Source organism: Megalops cyprinoides, chromosome 7 (assembly GCF_013368585.1).
Source record: "Megalops cyprinoides isolate fMegCyp1 chromosome 7, fMegCyp1.pri, whole genome shotgun sequence".
Lineage (NCBI taxonomy): Eukaryota > Metazoa > Chordata > Actinopteri > Elopiformes > Megalopidae > Megalops > Megalops cyprinoides.
In genome coordinates, this window is record NC_050589.1 from 37,377,294 (window position 1) to 37,396,503 (window position 19,210).

At 42.0% G+C, this 19,210-nt stretch overlaps 1 protein-coding gene across 1 annotated transcript in view; it reads left to right on the forward strand.

Moving 5' to 3' along the window:
* The first annotated feature begins 396 nt into the window (after nt 1–396).
* LOC118780847 (deleted in malignant brain tumors 1 protein-like) overlaps nt 397–19,210 on the forward strand; it is a 28,498-nt gene continuing 9,684 nt past the window's right edge. The window contains exons 1-7 of the mRNA XM_036533567.1: nt 397–558; nt 877–1,224; nt 12,386–12,698; nt 13,668–13,989; nt 14,595–14,905; nt 17,202–17,525; nt 18,420–18,722. Of these exons, the coding sequence (XP_036389460.1) occupies nt 397–558; nt 877–1,224; nt 12,386–12,698; nt 13,668–13,989; nt 14,595–14,905; nt 17,202–17,525; nt 18,420–18,722 (2,083 nt within the window). The remainder of the gene's footprint in view (nt 559–876; nt 1,225–12,385; nt 12,699–13,667; nt 13,990–14,594; nt 14,906–17,201; nt 17,526–18,419; nt 18,723–19,210) is intronic.

Below are 19,210 nucleotides of genomic sequence, written 5' to 3' on the forward strand. Positions count from 1 at the left end.
ACTACTTTTGCTTTGCAATAAAACATTGTTTTGCCAGAATCACCTTTTTGTCTTGCAAGTTGGAATTCTTATACACAAAAGCTACACATAGGGACCATGTTTTGAAGACAGACAGGCTTATCAGTTTAATATACATCAAAATGTAAAGACGAACTACAATCATTGCCAGAGAGCTGAGAAGATTCCAGATCGATATTGCTGCACCCATTGAAACACGACTGGCTGACGAAGGGCAGCTCAAAGAGGAGAAAGGGGGGTTATACTTTCTTCTGGAAAGGAAAACCAGCTGATGAGCCAAGGATCCATGGTATGGGCTTTGCCATTAAAAACAGCCTCATCTGCGACATTGCTGAGTTACCTGTGGGCATTAACAAATGCCTAATGACCATATGCCTAATGCTTGCCAACAACCAAAGTGTAACTGTTATTAGTGCCTATGCTCCAACATTTGACTCACAAGACAAAGCCAAGGAGACCTTCTATGCTGACCTGGACAAGGTCCTAACCAACATCCCCAAGGAGGATAAGCTAATCCTGCCTGGTGACTTCAACGCCAGAGTGGGTTGAAACTACAATCTGTGGAGAGGTATAATTGGCAAAGAAGGAGTTGGCAACATGAATTCCAATGGAATCTTGCTGTTAACAAAGTGCTCAGAGCACCACCTGACCATCACCAACACACTCTTTCACCAAAAGAACAAATTCAAAAAATCCTAGAGCCATCCTCGCTCTAACCTTTGGCACCTTATTGACTATGTAATCGTCCGCACAAAAGACCGCTGTGAGGTTCTTCACACCAGAGCAATGACCAGTGCAGATGACTGCTGGACTGACCACCGTCTTATCCGCTCCACTATGTCCATCCGTCTCCAACAGAAAAGAAGGGTGCAGAAAAAGCAGAGCTGCCCAAAGCTCAACCTCGAACGGCTGGGTGACATCAGCACTCAACAACAGTTCCAAGCAGTGCTCAGTGCTGAACTGCCCAAGCAGTATCCAGCACATACTGAAACGCACTGGGACATGCTTAGGTCCGCAATCATCGACACATGTAAAAACATCCTTGGATATAAAACCAAGAAACACCAAGACTGGTTCGATGAGAATGACCAGGAAATCCAGCTCATCAACATCAAGCGGCAAGCCTTTATCATCTGGCAGAATGACATCCACTGCAGAAGAAAAAGAACAGTCCGTGCAAAAGCAAAGACAGCTGTCCAAAGCCGGGTCAGGGACCTAAAGAACCAGTGGTGGATGAAGAAGGCCCAAGGGATCTGGCATTGTGCAGACTCCGGGGACTCCCAAGGCTTCTTTGATTCCACAAGAGCAATATATGGGCCCAGTTATCAATGTCTTGCTCCCCTGTGTTCCAAGGATGGGCTAATGCTGCTGGAGGATAATGACTCAATTTAAAAGCATTGGAAAGAGTACTATAGAGACCTCCTTAACCGGGATTCCACCCCTGAGATGGAGGCTCTTCGCCAACTCCCATAACGTCCAAGGAGGAGGACATGGCAGCCCACCCAGTCTGAGTGAAGTCCAGATTGCCATCAGGAAGATGAAAAATCACAAGGCTATTGGCCCTGATGGAATCCCAGCTGAAGTGCTAAAGGCAGGTGGACCAGACCTCCTCAGAAATATCCATGACCTGCTATGTAAAATATGGGACAAGGAGGAAATCCCTGCACAACTTAGGGAAGCCCTATTTGTCTTAATTTTCTAGAAGGGGGACAAAGCAGACTGGAAATTTCCATGGCATTTCCCTGCTCTCCACTACAGGGAAAGTTCTGGCTAGGGTCTTGGCCTCCTGCCCCTGTCTGAAAAAACACTACCAGAATCCCAAAATGGTTTTCGTCCCAACAGGAGCACCATGAACATGATTTTCACTGCTCGCAAACTCCAAGAAAAATCCCAGGAACAAAATCAACCACTGTTCATGGCCTTCATAGACCTCACCAAAGCCTTTGATTCTGTAAACCACCAGGCCCTCTGGCTAGTTCTGGCAAAAATTGGCTGCCCTGACAAATATATCAGAGTATTAAAACTACTACATGACAATATGTCTGCCAGAGTACTCAGCAGGTGTGGAGATGAAACAGAGCCCTTCAGGGTCAACACTGACGTCAAACAAGACTGTGTCATCGCCCCTACCCTGTTCTGTGTCTTCATTGCTGCCATCCTTTACCTCATAGGTACAGATCTGCCTTAGGGAATCAAAATAATGTACAGAACCAATGGAAATCTTCTGAACATCAACAGATTCAAGGCTAAAAGTAAGACTACCACCACATCCATCATGGAGCCGCAATATGCCGACAGCAATGCTTTAGTGTCCCTCTCAGAGGAGGATTTACAATGCTTTCTGGATGCCTTTGCAAAGACATACAAGCAACCTGGTCTGGCCCTGAACATAAAAAAGACTCAGATCCTCTATCAACCACCACCCAACAGGAGCACACCTACTCTTCCCCCAACTATCTTTGCTAACAACTGCAGACTCGAAAATGTGGATCAGTTCCCATACCTCTGCAGCCTTCTCTCCTCCAAACCCAACATCAAGGTTGAAATTCATCACCGCCTCAGCTGTGCCAGCAAGGCCTTCTCAAGACTCAGACCTTCAGGCTAGGACTAAAATTCTGGTCTACAAAGCAGTAGTACTACCGATCCTACTGTATGGGTCAGAAACATGGACCACATACAGCAGGCACCTGAAGGCACTTAAGGCGTACCAACAGAGGTGCCTCAGAAAAATCCTGAGGATCAGCTGGGAGGATAATCACACTAACACCAGTGTCCTCAAGGAGACTGGTCATGTTCTCCGTATGCCTGACTCTTGTCTTCCAAGACAAGTCTCATACTCACAGCTTCTGACAAGATGCCGTGCCCCTGGAGGTCAAAAGCAGAGAAAAAACATACAAACATAAAAAGTTCCACATCAACCTTAACTCCTGGGAGCAAACAGCGAACAACAGGGAGGCCTTGGGAATGCTTGTCCGTAAGGGTGCTGCGCTGTACAACAGTGACCTCCACCATGCTACCAAAAACAAACGCAGACTCAGAAAGGAGAGAGCTACAAAAAAGGCCCAAAACATATCCTCAAACTCCTCCTACCACTGACCACACTGCCCCAAAATATGTGGTTCCAGGATTGGCCTGTACACCCACCTGAAGACCCATAAGGACCCAGAAGGAGAACAGTCTTACTGGACTTCGAGTGACCACTGATGGTGACATCAAAATGTTACTCCAAACATACACCATACTACTACCATTCAATGAAGACCTAGTAGATTGTGATAGTTTACCGTACGGAAAAGGACAATATGATAAGTAACTTTTAGCAAATAAGCTGTTTTCAGACAAATAAATTGTATTTGCTCAGTGGATGCTTTTATCCAGAGATTTACTTTGTTTCCATTTTGACACAAAGTCTATTTTACAGTTGGAGATGGCTACACCTTTTATTGAGACAATTCAGGTTAAGCACGTGGCCTAAGTGAACAGCAACAGCCACTGGAAATCAAACTGTCAACCTTTCGGTTATGAACCCTACTCCTTATTACTATGTCACACCAATTCCCCAATCCTTCTTTACCCAGCTGACCAGCTGCCCGTGTAATGTTTTTATATACAGTGCACCTACTTATCACCATGTAATGCTATTAATAGCTACCTTCAGCATGTGTCCTCATTCTGTCAAGGATAAGCTGAGCTTGGTCTGTCCATGGATTTTGGGTATGAGACAATAAATGGCAATAGTAACCTACCTTATGCAATCAGTGGTGTGATATAAACTCTGACACAAAAGCATACGTGGAGCATTTAATGACTTTAAAAAGAAAGTATTACCTGTTTGAGTAAGTAAGTAAACTCCTATACACACCAAAAAAAATTCCAGCAGATTCCCATATTGGGCCTGTGTAAGCCCTGAGTCAGCTACCCATAGTGGGTCGATGTGGGATGCCCATTCTAACCATGGGGACAGCTTGCTCCGGACCTTTGTTGGCAGCTAAAGCATTTGTTACTTTGCCAAATGTGAGCTGGCCATATTAGGCTATATATATATACACTGATGAGCCAAAACATTATGACCACTCACAGGTGAACTGAATAACATTGATCATCTCCAAACAAGGGCACATGTCAAGGTCTGGGTAAGTGTTATTATATGGTAAGTGAACAATCAGTTCTTGTAGTCAACGTTGAATGCAGGAGAAATGGGCAGGAGTAAATACCTGAGCAACTTTGATAAGGGCCAAATTGTTATGGCCAGACGACTGGGTCAGAGCATCTCTGAAAATGGCTTGTGGGGTGCTCCCGGTCAGCAGTGGTGAGTACCTACTGACAGTGGCTCGAGGAGGGACAAACCACAAACCGGCAACAGGGTGTTGGGCGCCCAAGGCTCATCGATGTGCGAGGGCATTGAAGGCTATCCCGTCTGGTCTGAACTGACAGAAGGTCTACTGTGGCACAAGTCACAGAAAATTTTAATGATGGTTACGAGAGGAATGTTATTCCAATTGTCTACCGTCCAGTTTTGGTGAGTCTGTGGCACTGTAGGTTCAGTTTCCTGTTCTTAGCTGACAGGGGTGGTACTCGGAGGGGTCTTCTGCTGCTGTAGCCCATCCACCTCAATGTTCGACGTATTCTATGTTCAGAAATGGTTTTCTGCATAGCATTGTTGGTAACGTGGTTATTTGGGTTGCTGTCGCTTTCCTGTCAGCTTGGACCACTCTGGCCATTCTCCTCTGACCTCTGTCATTAACAAGGCATTTTCGCCCACAGAACTGCCGCTCGCTGGATGTTTTTTGTTTTTCACACCATTCTCTATACACTCTAGAGACTGTTGTGCGTGAAAATCCCAGGAGATCAGTAGTTTCTGAGATACTCAAACCTCCCTGTCTGGCACCAACAATCATCCCACGGTCAAAGTCACTTAAATCAGATTTCCTACCCATTCTGATGTTTGGTCTGAACAGCAACTGGACCTCTTGAGTTTGTCTTCGTGATTTTATGCATTGAGTTGCTGCCAGATGACTGGCTGATTAGATATTTGCATCAATGAGCAGGTGTACAGGTGTACCTAATAAAGTGGTCACTGAGTCTATATATACAGTGTTTCTGAATTTCTGTTCATGTTTACTGGATTACAACCATTTACACAGAACTATAACCCTGAGTGTTACTGATGGGAAGTAAATTGAAAATTACGGTATTGAAAATTATGTTCGTATTTAAGTGCTGCCCCCAAAACTCTATGGAGCTTTTTCCTGTCAAAATGAAGAATAAATAAATATAAACATGAATGTGGAAATAGATGAATTAATAAATAAATGAATTAATTAATCAATAGATATATATGTTGATATATAAATTGAAAAAAAAAACTATTTTGTGTATTTATTACTTACTTATTACTCATTCTTTGATTTCATCTACATATTGAATGTAACATTTTACACCAATAAACATTTTCATTTACTTAGCTGGACTAGCTTGCAACCTACAGGGGCAGAGAATAAACACCTGGTTACACTGAATGCCCCAACAACATTTTTTCTTCTTTTTTCCCCTTACCTGATAAGACAATCATTCAAGTGATTACACTTGCCTGACTGCCCTGGGTTACCAACAGTAAGGTCCTCTGCATTTTAGATGTATGGATCAATGTATTTATCTGCACTTTTAGTTATTTATTCATTCTTTTGTTAAACAATCCACAAAATATTTGTTTTCACAATTAATTGTGACCAGGTGGTGGTAACAGTCAAAGGTCTTGGCTCTAGGGTACTCGACTACGCCACCTGGGGACTTTCGCCCCAAGAAATGCTTACGACTTAGATTCCTAAGATGTAGTACAGAGACTAGAGGGTTCTCACATGCAGGTAAGGTAGCAGAAAAGACAGAGACGTGGTATTTCAGTTAAATACAAAAGTTTATTGAACAAATAAATTAAATAAAAAAAACAAACCTGCCCTTATTGCTACAACCTCTTAAAAAAACAGGTGGGAGGGTAATAAGGGCAAACAATGCTGCCAGAGGACGGGGTAATGGCTGCCACCAGAGACAAACTATTGACAAATGAGGGGATGATCAGTTCAGTTCAGTTCAGTTTACTTTATTGGTACCCGTGGGTAAACTGGTTTTGCAGTTCAAGAGAGAGATGGGTATCCTTAACATGTAAGCTACAAAAAAACACATGACACATGTAACATGGAATTTAAAACATACAATATACACAAAAATAAATATTACAAAGACAGTGCTGACATATGACCTATAACATATATGACATGCACACACACACACACACACATAAAAAGGTTAAAAATGTTGGAGCGTGTGACTATGCATAACAGTTGCCCTACATGACCTTACTGACTTATTGTTTGCATAGTATAAGTACAATAAACATATCTTACAGTGCAAACTTAGGTGCAATTAAAGTGCTTAAGTGGTTACAGTACATACAGTAAACCTAAAGTGCATTATGCAATTGTAGAGGTAAACAGCAATCTAGATTTACATTTTGTTTAGCAGAATAATTGCAGCAGGAACAAAGCTGTTTTTAAATCTATTTGTCCTGCAACCTGGTACTGCCAGCCTCCGTCCAAGGGGGAGGTATTGGAACTCACTGTGCAGGGGGTGTTGGCTATCATCTAGGATAGCCATTGCTATCCGCTGTAGTTGACTTGTGTATAGAGAAGAAGGGTGCAGCTGCGACTCACCAGTCAGTTTACTTGACCACTTAACAATTTGATATAGGCGATTCTTGTGTGTCAGGGGAACATTGCCAAACCATGATGCAAAACAGAAGGATATGACTGATTCAATAAAAGTGCGATAAAATAAAGTCATCATGGTCTTATCAACATTAAAGTGGAACAGCTTCCTCAGGCAATGTAACCGCTGTTGTCCTTTCTTGCAGACAGCTTCACAATTCTCCTGGAAGTTTAATTTGGAGTCAATGATTGTCCCTAAGTATTTATAGGATGTGACTTGTTCCACTGTTTCACCTTTCACAGTAGTGGCCTCATATCTTAGGTTTTTTCCAAAATCAATATGCATATCCTTCGTTTTGGATATGTTCAGCTGAAGGTGAGATTCCTCACACCACTGGACAAAATCTTCTATTATTGGCCCATGGCCTCTTTCATTCTTCTGCAGCAGGCTCACAATCACAGAGTCATCAGCATATTTCATAATAGTTCTATTGACATATTTGCTCTGACATGTTCGTATACAGGATGAACAGAAGGGGTGAGAGGGCGCACCCTTGTGGTGAACCTGTGGAGGAGCAAAGCTGACCAGACATGACTCCATTTACCCTGACTTCCTGTGTCCTATTTGTTAAAAAGTCCAGAATCCAACCAATAAATAAATAAAACTTAAATCAAATTGTGCAAGAAGACGATTTACTAAAATGTGCGGTTGGATTGTGTTAAAAGCAGATGAAAAATCAATAAATAGAATTTGTGCATGAGACCCACTTCCTTCAAGATGTTTAAGAAGCACATGAAGTAGAGTAAGGGTGGCATCTTCTACTCCTCTGTTTGGCCTATAAGCAAACTGCATGGGGTCCAGTGCATGTTCAGTGTGCCTTAAAATTTGTGACCTTACCAACTTTTCAAAATTTTTCATTACAATTGAGGTTAAAGCGATGGGTCTAAAATCATTCAAAGTATTTGGCCTACTACATTTGGGGACAGGGACCACAACAGCATGTTTCCAGACCTTGGGTACATGTTGTGTCTGTAGAGATTTGTTAAAGATGAAATGGAATATCGGGCTCAACTCTCTTGTACATAACTTAATTACACGCCCACATATATTATCTGGTCCATGACTTATTAATTTTTGTCCTGAGGAAGACATTTTCAACATCTGTACATGTAATGTTGGTGTACTGATTATTTTTAAGTTTATATTGAAGTTCTTCAACCTCCTGACTGAAATCAAACTTATCAAAACGGTTATAAAAACAATTCAATGCATTAGCAAGCTCATTATCAGATTTAAAACCCTCAAGGGAGATATGGCTACTGTTACTCTGGTTCTGAATACCAGCTATAGTTTTCATACTGGACCAGGCAGAGCCAAGGTTGTTCTCAGCCATTCTTTGTTCAAGTTTGGATTTATATCTTTGTTTGGCTTTGGATATCTCAGTTTTCAGCTCTTTGGTGGCTGCATGTAAATCAGTAGCAGTACCATGTTTCTGGGCCTGCCTTTTTTTCCGCAGACAGTTTTTTATAGACCCATTCACCCATGGTTTATTCTTAGGATAAATCTTGATTTGTTTACATGGGATGATCATATCCCTACAAAAAGCCACATATGAACACACCACATCAGTGAGTTCATCCAAGTCATTACAGGATTTCTTAAAAGTGTCCCAGTCTGTGCAGTCATAACACTCCTGAAGGCACATAACTGATTCTTCCGTCCATTCCTTTGCTTCCTTGATTTGCACTTGTTCCCTTCTCAAGACAGATCTGTACTTGGGGATGAGTTGAAAACAGTTATGGTCCGCAGAGCCCAGCGGGGGCAGTGGAATTGATTTGTAAGCGTCCTTCACTGTACCATAGCATAGATCCAGTGTCTTTCCCCTCCTGGTTGAACAGTTGACATACTGGTAAAGGTCTCTCATTGACTTTTTCAGAGTAACATGGTTAAAGTCACCTAAGATAAAGTTCGGAGCGTCGGGTGAGAGTGTTTGTAATTTTTGGATGACATCAGAAATAACATGGCAAGCAGTGGTGACATTTGCCTTTGGGTGAATGTACACAACTGTTAGAAAAACTTGCGGAAATTCGCGTGGCAGATAGAATGGGCGAATTGACACGGACAGGAGCTCAATGTCGGGTAAGCAGATGCTTTCTCTGACAGTCACAGAAGTACAGTAGCGTCTATTAAGATATACACATACCCCGCCACCGAGCGTCTTCCCCGTTACGTCGGCATCTCTGTCCGTCCGGATAGGTGATCCGAAACCGTTGATCCACAGGTCTCGGTCCTGGTCATGGCCAGACAACCAGGTCTCCGTGAAGGCCAAAACGCAGCATTCCCGAAAGTCCTTCTGCAGCTGGACATTTCCCTGCAGTTCATCTAGTTTATTCCTGAGGGACTGTACGTTTCCCAAAATCATTGTGGGGAGGGGGATCCGTTTGAGACTTTGCTTCTTCAGGCGTAAACGAACACCTCCGCGTTTGCCCCGTTTCCTCTTTTTTCTCTGCCATGCTGAATGTTCAGATTTGTGATCTTTCCTTATACAATCTGATAACTGTAAAGCCACATCTGGTGTGCTATGCACGCTCTCATAGCGGAGTTGAAGCAGCTGATCTCTGCTGTACACAGTTCTTGTTTGAGAGGCCTGCTTTGTGTCTCGGGCAAACAGCAGGCACGTCAACAGAGTCCAGGTTAAAATCAGATAGAAAAGTTCCATTTTTTGTTATATCGTCAGATCGGAGTTAACTGACTTGGAGAAACTTTAAAACAGACTTCAGACAAACTTTGGGACATTCACGACTTATGAAACGGATAAAAAACAAACATATCGGACGCCACCTCACTCGCTGCCAGTCGCTGCGTGCGCAAGCGCCTTGACCGAAACTTCGTCCTGCTGATCGCCGAGGAGGTTACCTTTTCTGGGAAGGGGAGAGATCGACACCACGCGTGCCCTTGTTCGTGGTGCCTGCTAACACACACACGTACATATACACACGCACAGCAAATAGTGACCACAGCAAATAGTGAAGTGCACTTTACCACTACCACACTGCATGCAGTGCATGAAGGAGGGGACCCAGGTCCAGCGACCCACCCTGCAGACCAGCAGCTACACTCCCTGATAACTATATAAAGGGAAGGGGAAAAAAGGGGGACGATTAGAGCCCCAACCAGTTGGTTAAGGGCTAAATACAAAGTTAATATAAAAATGTTGAGCGCAAATAGTTAAAAAGCAATAAAATAGAAAAAACACTGCGGCAGCCAGTACGCCTAAAATCCGTCTGCCGATAAAAATCACGCACAACAAGTGGCCAAACACACCAACTCAGGCCACTTGTCTAAAAACCTCGCAAGGCAAAAGCTAACTAAAATTACAGGAGGCAAAGCAGCAGTGGCAAATCTTCCTCTACGTGCCTTCCGGTGAGCGAAACTGGTGCCTACTCGGCGTCTCCGGCACAGACCTTCAGTGAAGCACATACACACACCACAGGACGCGTTGGTAGAACCACGAATACCTTTTCAGCATTGATAGCATTACGTACCAGAAAGCAGTGAACTAAGGGACTCGAACTGCCGTACCTGACGAAGCGGCCATATATATACACAAACGGGTACCTTGGCTAATTAGTGGTTAGCCACCCGAGTGCTACTAGGGGGCGTGGCCAAGGGAAGGAGCTACGGTGGCTGAGAGGCAAAAGGGCAACTCTGCCGGTCACATAATTTTTACAGAAAAAACAAATGTCTATTTTTTAAGACTAAATGTAAACGATTCATGTAACTATAGAGAATGCCTATGGGTTTCACATTGTTAAAGATAAATACCCTACAATAAATAATGTAGGTTTAAATGTTAACCATTTAACCCAGTAACAATTTAAGAGATTGTATGAATTATGATAAGAGATTGTATGAATATTAATTAAAATATCTAAAATAGTATCTTAACATAGCAATTACACACAGACTATCAAACACTGACACATTACGATACAGTGGGTGCTGAGGCCTGCCACATAATAGGTGTGTATATGCTGCATTTTGGGCTTTCAGACAGTAATTATGACATGGAATTATGTACAGGAATTATGACACATCACCAAGCCTTGTATGTACCTTTTAAGAGAAATTTTCTTGGTTTGATGCTATGTCTAAGCTAAAAAGGCCACGCTGGACGAGCTTGTTTACCTGAGGTTCCACACAGCGATAGATCTTACACAGATACCACTAACTGTAACTCTTCCTCTTTTTTTCTTGTCACGTGCTGAGTTTCTGTTGTGAGACAGTAATGGTTTACTTACAGGCGTGACTTAAATCCATTCATACTTAGCACAAAGTATGGTGAAGGAACAAAAGCTTAATCCTTTCAGAGTTTTAGGGCAAACCTAATGCTTCATGAGAAAAAAAAACAGTTCACCATTTATTGTCTCATCAAACAGTGGCAGTGGGGTGTCCAGTAACTATTGTAACTGTTGTTCACTGTCATCTTTTGATAGGTATCAGTTTTCTGGTGACACCAAAAATAAAAAGCCAACTAGGGGAGTGCACACAACACATTTCCAGATTTTTGTCTAACACGGGTTAATATGAAGCAGATATTCATTAAGTGGTTGAATTGTATTTGGTTGCTGGTTACAGGTAAGATTATAATTATTGTGATTATGGATACGATTATAATTATGATAATGATTGCTATCTTTAGTATTTTTTTTTCTTTATTTTCTTAAATGGATTACAAGAAAGAGCAACTTGTAAAGTGCTAGTATGAACATTTACCCTCAACAGAGCCAGAAGAACATAGTGGCTAAAAGCATTGCAGGCGACAGTTGTTTTATTTAATTACATGTGATTACTCTGATCACTTTTAGTAGCTCTGGCTTTGTGTCTCAAGCTTTATGTCTGTGTTAATCTTAATAAAAAATCACCTCTGCAATTCAAGTTCAACATCAAGTTCTCTTGAAAAAAGACTGATGATTCCAGTAAGCCACTCCAGATTCTTTAATGTATTTTAACATTGTTGCTGGCTGTGAGCTGGAATCCACTTTTCATCGATTTCTGTGTTACTGCCTTACCTTAGCCTTACCAATCTTCTCTCTCTTTCTCTCTGTCAATTTTCAGTCTCTGTTTCAAGATGCTTTAACAGCATGACATAACACAGTTTTGTTGAAGCAGAGGTGATAGAATACATGCTACAAATACCTATGAAAGATAAACTCACAAACTCAAAAATATAAAAACTATATTATTTATTGTAAAAGGTCTCTTCCTCTCAGTGTGCTCCTCCCTGTCTCTCTCCTTCCCTCTTCCTCCATCTCTGTCCCTCTACCCCTCCTTGTTTTCTCTACCTTCTGCACACTTTCCCTCTTTTCTTTCTTCCGGTCTGCTTCTAGCCTTCTTATCCATGTGTTTATGTATGTGCAGGTGTGTGTGTGTGTGTGTGTGTGTGTGTGTGTGTGTTTGTGCTTCTGTGTATCACTTGCTTTCACTTTCTTTTTCCAGGAAAAGGAAAAGGATTTTTTTCCTTTGGTTATGTCTTCCAAACTGTGTGTTTCAGATGTTTGTTTTTCAGCTCATATTAAGCAGCGGTATGACAGTGAGCCTGTAACTTGCAGGGGTTCACACTGCTGAACTGGTGACTAACCCTACTCCTTCAAACCATACACAGCGCCCCCATGTGCGCCTGGTTGGTGGTCCCAATAATTGCTCTGGGAGGGTGGAGGTGTATTATTCAGGGCAGTGGGGGACAGTGTGTGATGATTACTGGGACCTGAATGACGCCCAGGTGGTGTGCCAGGAGTTGGGCTGTGGAGCAGCCTTGAGGGCACACCTCTATGCACACTTTGGAGAGGGGGCAGGCCCTATCCTGCTGGATGATGTTGGGTGCACAGGGAGTGAGGGGGCGCTGCTAGAGTGCCCATCAACAAGGATAGGTGTGCACAATTGTCGCCACCATGAGGATGCCGGCGTTATATGCATGGGTGAGTCATGGGAGACCCCCACAGGATAAAGTTGATACTGCACTGTACCTAATGTAGTGACTACTGCACACAGCGTTCATTACATTCATTCTTACATATTTTTTCATTCTTAGCATTTCTTACATAATTTTACAATTAATACAGCTGGATATTTATTTGAACAACTTTGGTTAAATTGAGTGGCTTGACAGTACAACCATAGCGCATTAGACATAACCTAGCATGTAGTTACACAAGTTTATTCTACATTTGAGATGTTAAAAAGGGACACAAAAACTCAAAAAATCAAAAAGAGAAGCTCAAAATGAATCAATTTTGTCAGTACAATGCAAAGTTTTTAATGCCAAACCCAAAATGATTCCACAATAAGAAAAGGGTGTCATTTTTTGACAACAAAAAAATAAAATACAAACAGTGTTATACAGCTCTTGCTGAAGTTTTCAGGGGTGATCATTATCAGAGGATGCTATTTACCTCATAATTATTCTTCCTTTTCTCTTTACTTTGCCTCTTTTAACACGGTCTATATCCGATGACCAGGAGAGAGGAGCTCTGAAACCAGCAGTAAGTTCTTACAATAATTGTAAAAATAATTTTTTTAAAAATGTAACCGATGTAAGTCACTCTGGATAAGGGTGTCTGCTAAATGCCAATAATGTAATGTAATGATTGTGTGGAATCTTTGTTCAGTAGAACATTTTATTCTAAACATAGTAAATGGGTGTGTGGCCTATAATTTCAGTGAGGTTGATGGGTAAACAATGAGCAGAAATTCTGTACATTTTCTCATTTTATTCTCTATGTAAGATTTGGTCTATGATGTCTGTTATCAAAATGCACATAAATAAACATATCAGAATACCCATCTAAGGTCTGAAAACATGAAAATATAAGAGGTCTCAGTCTTTTTTTCATCGACTCAGACACTCCCTAACTGAGTCTGGTCTCTGTTTCCTTGTCACTCCATAGACAATCTCCCAGTGCGCCTTGTCGGTCCCAGTAACTGCTCTGGGAGGGTGGAGGTGTACAAACTGGGCCAGTGGGGGACAGTGTGTGATGATGAGTGGGGTCTCAGAGATGCCCAGGTAGTGTGCCAGGAACTAGGCTGTGGGGCAGCAGTCGATGCACCCAGGAGAGCCTGGTTTGGGATGGGACAGGGAATCCCAATTCTATTAGACAATGTGCAGTGTGCTGGAACAGAGGGGTCACTGCTGGACTGCCCCTCCCTTCCTATGGAGCAGCACAACTGCGCACACCATGAGGATGCAGGTGTAGTCTGTGCGGGTGAGTCTGGATTACAGGTGTGACATACAGAAGAAAACCACTATCATTGATAAAGTTCTGCATATGACAGCATTAGGGTACTTGTATTTGTCTTAGTAACATATTCATATTCATGGTTTTGGCATATCATTGTCAGAAATGAACATACTGGCTATCAGTTATATTCTCCTTGTAAGCTGTATCAGTAATGATTCCCTGAAGAGCGGCAACAGTAAAATTCCATTATTAGTGTTGTCAATGATATTCCTCTTGTTTGTGTTATCAATGGCATTGCCTTTGTTATTTGCACTTGGTATTGTTTGCAGTAATGGCTTTATAAATCACTTTGAATAAAAGTGTCTGCTAAATGAATAAATGTAGCTGCAAATGATATTAATATAAATACAACAAAAGTTTATGTGTAATAACACTAACGTGTTGATAATGGATGAGGTTAAACTTTGTTTTCTCTCTTCCTTATGTTCAATTGGCTGTCCTCAATGTACTTGCAGCATCTGTGTCCAGTGAGTACAAAGTTTTGTAATGTTACTGTTACACAGCACAAACACAGCCCTGACCCTGTATTTTAGTGTCTGTTGATTGACTTAGTGTTGATTGTCCATGTTTAGATGGTCCTACACTCCGTTTGGTTGGTGGTCCCAGTAACTGCTCTGGGAGAGTGGAGGTGTACCAGCTGGGCCAGTGGGGGACAGTGTGTGACGATTACTGGGACCTGAATGATGCCCAAGTGGTGTGCCGGGAGCTGGGCTGTGGGGAAGCTCTGTTTGCCACTGGTGAAGCCAGGTTTGGTCAGGGTGTCGATCCAATTACTCTGGATGATGTGGCGTGTAATGGCCAGGAGGGAGCACTGGAAGATTGCAGGGGAAGGGAGCCGGGGACACACAACTGCATGCACTCAGAGGATGCAGGCGTAGTCTGTGCAGGTAAGATGGTTGGAGGGAGAGGGGCAGTAAATATCCAGCTGTATAAATGGATAACATACTGTAACCTATGTAAGTCGCTTTGGATAAAAGCGTCTGCTAAATGAATAAATGTAAATGTAAATTGCACATTGTCAATTTCAGGTTTAATCAAACAGGAAACACAGACATTTTGATGACCAACCAAGATTTGTGATTATATTATTTATGTATTTAGGAGATAAACATAGCATTAGATTCCACAAGTTGGATTATACTGTGGTATGCTCATGACATAATGTTAGGTAGCATAATTACAATATTCACACTTTCATAAGCAGAACATATGGTACATTTTTATCCGATAGAGTTCAGGCAGGAGCTAGCACTCCCGCTCTCCTCCAACCAAGGTGATGTTTCACTGACACTCCAGCAGGACCAGAAGTGAATCTATGTTAACAGCGGCATTAATCCTCAAGTCTTACTGACACTTGGAGCACTGGCCAGAAGTTCACGTGTTCACAAACCCACATATTGTGATCGGTGGATGTGTCATGATAAAGTGAAGTTCACCTGGGGGATTAAGCTCACTCTCTTCCACATAATCATACACAGACATTGTGAAATTGATCACCCAACAGTGTTACTGTTTAAAATACAGTCCTCATCTTATAGCCTAAATATAAAAAAAAACAGCTGGGCACATTATGATTGCTATTCTGCAAGCTTAAAACTTTGATGTTTCCACTTGATGTGAATAGAGGATAGGGCATCTTTTCTTTAATTTAGAGCAAATCCATTATTTGCATTTAATGCAGTTTGCAGAACATCATTAATCTACAATGTGTGAAATTAGTGAACTAGTAACAATGGTATGCTTATTATTATTTGTATGTTGAACACACTCGTTTGACCATAAGTGCAGACTGCCAGAATTGTAACTTAGCTGTTATTCAATGTTTTGCAAAGAGCACAAACATATTTAACAACATAATGACACAATGTCTCTATGGTAGTAAAGATTGCATTTATTAAGTTAAGATGTGTTCTGTGTTACAGGTTAAGGAGACATAAAACCATAGACATTCAGAATGTTCAGAAAGAGAAAGCTGGTTGCTCTGACTTCCACACATCAGTCACTGTGGGGTGGAAGGTTTGAATGGCTTGACACAGTGAATCTATTTAAATACAAATGATTCAAATGGTTTATCGTGTCAAAGATTTGTTTTCCCCATCAATATTCTCTTCTCTCGCAAATCACCTCTCATTTTATTACCTGGTGGGAGTGACTAATACATTGAACAGTTCAACCAATTATCCAAAGCTTGTCGAACACACACATTCTCATGTCCTAACTGACAAAGATGAAGCTGGTGGGAAAGGTTTGTAAGGTTTGTAAAATGATTTTGCTCGCGAAACAGCGCAGATTGTCTGTAGTTTGTGTGCTTGCGAAAACTAAAACATGAGATTGTTTAATTAACAAAGATGGCATTTATCAATTTAAATTACGTTAAATGCTCATGACACATCACAGCTTTTGTGAGGACTGTGTTACTTAATGTTATTGTTCATTGTACTCAACCTAACCTAAAAGTTTACTCTAAACTAACTAAATTTAGCTCCATTTTGTAATTTGAATTTCATAAAACAAGAAAGCTATAATGTGGAACATTTAAGAGAAAGCTTTGGGATTATGTGCCACTGAATTATTTAAATGTCAAATTTTGACAACATGAACGTAGTAAAGATTGGAATAGAATAAGTGAGTAGAATGAAATAAATTCATTGTTGTAAAGTCTGAAATGGTTATTTACTTGAACATCTGTGTATGCAATATCAATGGAATTAAACCAATACTCACGTACCCACTGATTTCTCTGCGGCAGTGTTAAAAGTGATTGAATTGGTGACAGGTTAACCAATGAGCCATAGCTGGAGTTCGCTGATCCTTCTGACTGCCAAGCATTGGTCAATGACACTGTGATGCAACCTTGCCAAACCACAGTTTGTCACTGAGATCCTTTGTTATTCTGAACAAGAACATAGTCAACATAGTCTTATATGTAGTGATTTTAAATGTTGCTTGTTTTACTTCAGGGGGTGCTCTGTTTAACTATGTGTCTTTCACAGGCAGCTCTGCCAGCACCCAGCCTACGGAAGCGGCAGGGTCTTCCAGTGAGTAAATTCAGTTTTCATTATAGAGCCAAGGGGGGCAGTGCTGTGTTTGCCGTCAGTTTGGAACACCAAAACATTTTGCAGTGCAATCCTTGCATTTTCTCTCCTTCTGTCATGCTCTCACAGTAGTGTTTGTCCGCTGCAGACATCTCCTTTATAGCGCGCCTGACGAACGGCCCTGACCGCTGCTCTGGAAGGGTGGAGGTGTACCACTCGGGACAGTGGGGGACGGTGTGTGATGACGGTTGGGGTCTGAGCGACGCCCACGTGGTCTGCAGACAGCTTGGTTGCGGGGTGGCTATAGACGCTCTGGGATCAGCCCGGTTTGGGGAAGGTAACGGCTCGATTGCGCTGGATGACCTGGCGTGTTTTGGTTCGGAAGATTCTCTGCAGGACTGCGGCCACAGTGGGCTGTGGATCCACAACTGTGGCCACCATGAAGATGCTGGAGTCATATGCTCTGGTAGGAGTCTCTGAAAACGTACATTCCCAGAAGATCTGTACTAGTTAGAACTGTGATGAGGCTGGCAGGTTTCTCAAACCTGCAGTAAACATAGATTAATAATCATTGACATGGATATGAGCAGACCACCCAATCTGATCCTATGCAAGGATCAATCAACCATCTGAAATCACCTGGCACTTTGTTACGTTTTTCATAATTTTTTGATTTTCAGAGACGTTATGGTATGCCAAAGTTTTGTTGCTTAATTCAAATTAATCTCTAGCATTGGAGGTAAACTTGGTTGTGATTTTTTACATGAAGGTAGTAAAGATTGGAATTGAATAAGTGAGTAGAATGAAATAAATTCATTGTCGTAAAGTCTGAAATGGTTGTTTGCTTGAACATCTGTGTATGCAATATCAATGGAATTAAACCAATACTCACGTACCCACTGATTTCTCTGCGGCAGTGTTAAAAGTGATTGAATTGGTGACAGGTTAACCAATGAGCCATAGCTGGAGTTCGCTGATCCTTCTGACTGCCAAGCATTGGTCAATGACACTGTGATGCAACCTTGCCAAACCACAGTTTGTCACTGAGATCCTTTGTTATTCTGAACAAGAACATAGTCAACATAGTCTTATATGTAGTGATTTTAAATGTTGCTTGTTTTACTTCAGGGGGTGCTCTGTTTAACTATGTGTCTTTCACAGGCAGCTCTGCCAGCACCCAGCCTACGGAAGCGGCAGGGTCTTCCAGTGAGTAAATTCAGTTTTCATTATAGAGCCAAGGGGGGCAGTGCTGTGTTTGCCGTCAGTTTGGAACATCAAAACATTTTGCAGTGCAATCCTCGCATTTTCTCTCCTTCTGTCATGCTCTCACAGTAGTGTTTGTCCGCTGCAGACATCTCCTTTATAGCGTGCTTGACGAACGGCCCTGACCGCTGCTCTGGAAGGGTGGAGGTGTACGGCTCGGGACAGTGGGGGACGGTGTGTGATGACGGTTGGGGTCTGAGCGACGCCCATGTGGTCTGCAGACAGCTTGGTTGCGGGGTGGCTATAGACGCTCTGGGATCAGCCCGGTTTGGGGAAGGTAACGGCTCGATTGCGCTGGATGACCTGGCGTGTTTTGGTTCGGAAGATTCTCTGCAGGACTGCGGCCACAGTGGGCTGTGGATCCACAACTGTGGCCACCAGGAAGATGCTGGAGTCATATGCTCTGGTAGGAGTCTCTGAAAACCTACATTCCCAGAAGATCTGTAATAGTTAGAACTGTGATGAGGCTGGCAGGTTTCTCAAACCTGCAGTGAACATAGATTAATAATCATTGACATGGACATGAGCAGACCACCCAATCTGATCCTATGCAAGGATCAATCAACCATCTGAAATCACCTGGCACTTTGTTACATTTTTCATAATTTTTTGATTTTCAGAGACGTTATGGCATGTCAAAATTTTGTTGCTTAATTCAAATTAATCTCTAGCATTGGAGGTAAACTTGGTTGTGATTTTTTACATGAAGGTAGTAAAGATTGGAATTGAATAAGTGAGTAGAATGAAATAAATTCATTGTCGTAAAGTCTGAAATGGTTGTTTGCTTGAACATCTGTGTATGCGATATCAATGGAATTAAACCAATACTCACGTACCCACTGATTTCTCTGCGGCAGTGTTAAAAGTGATTGAATTGGTGACAGGTTAACCAAT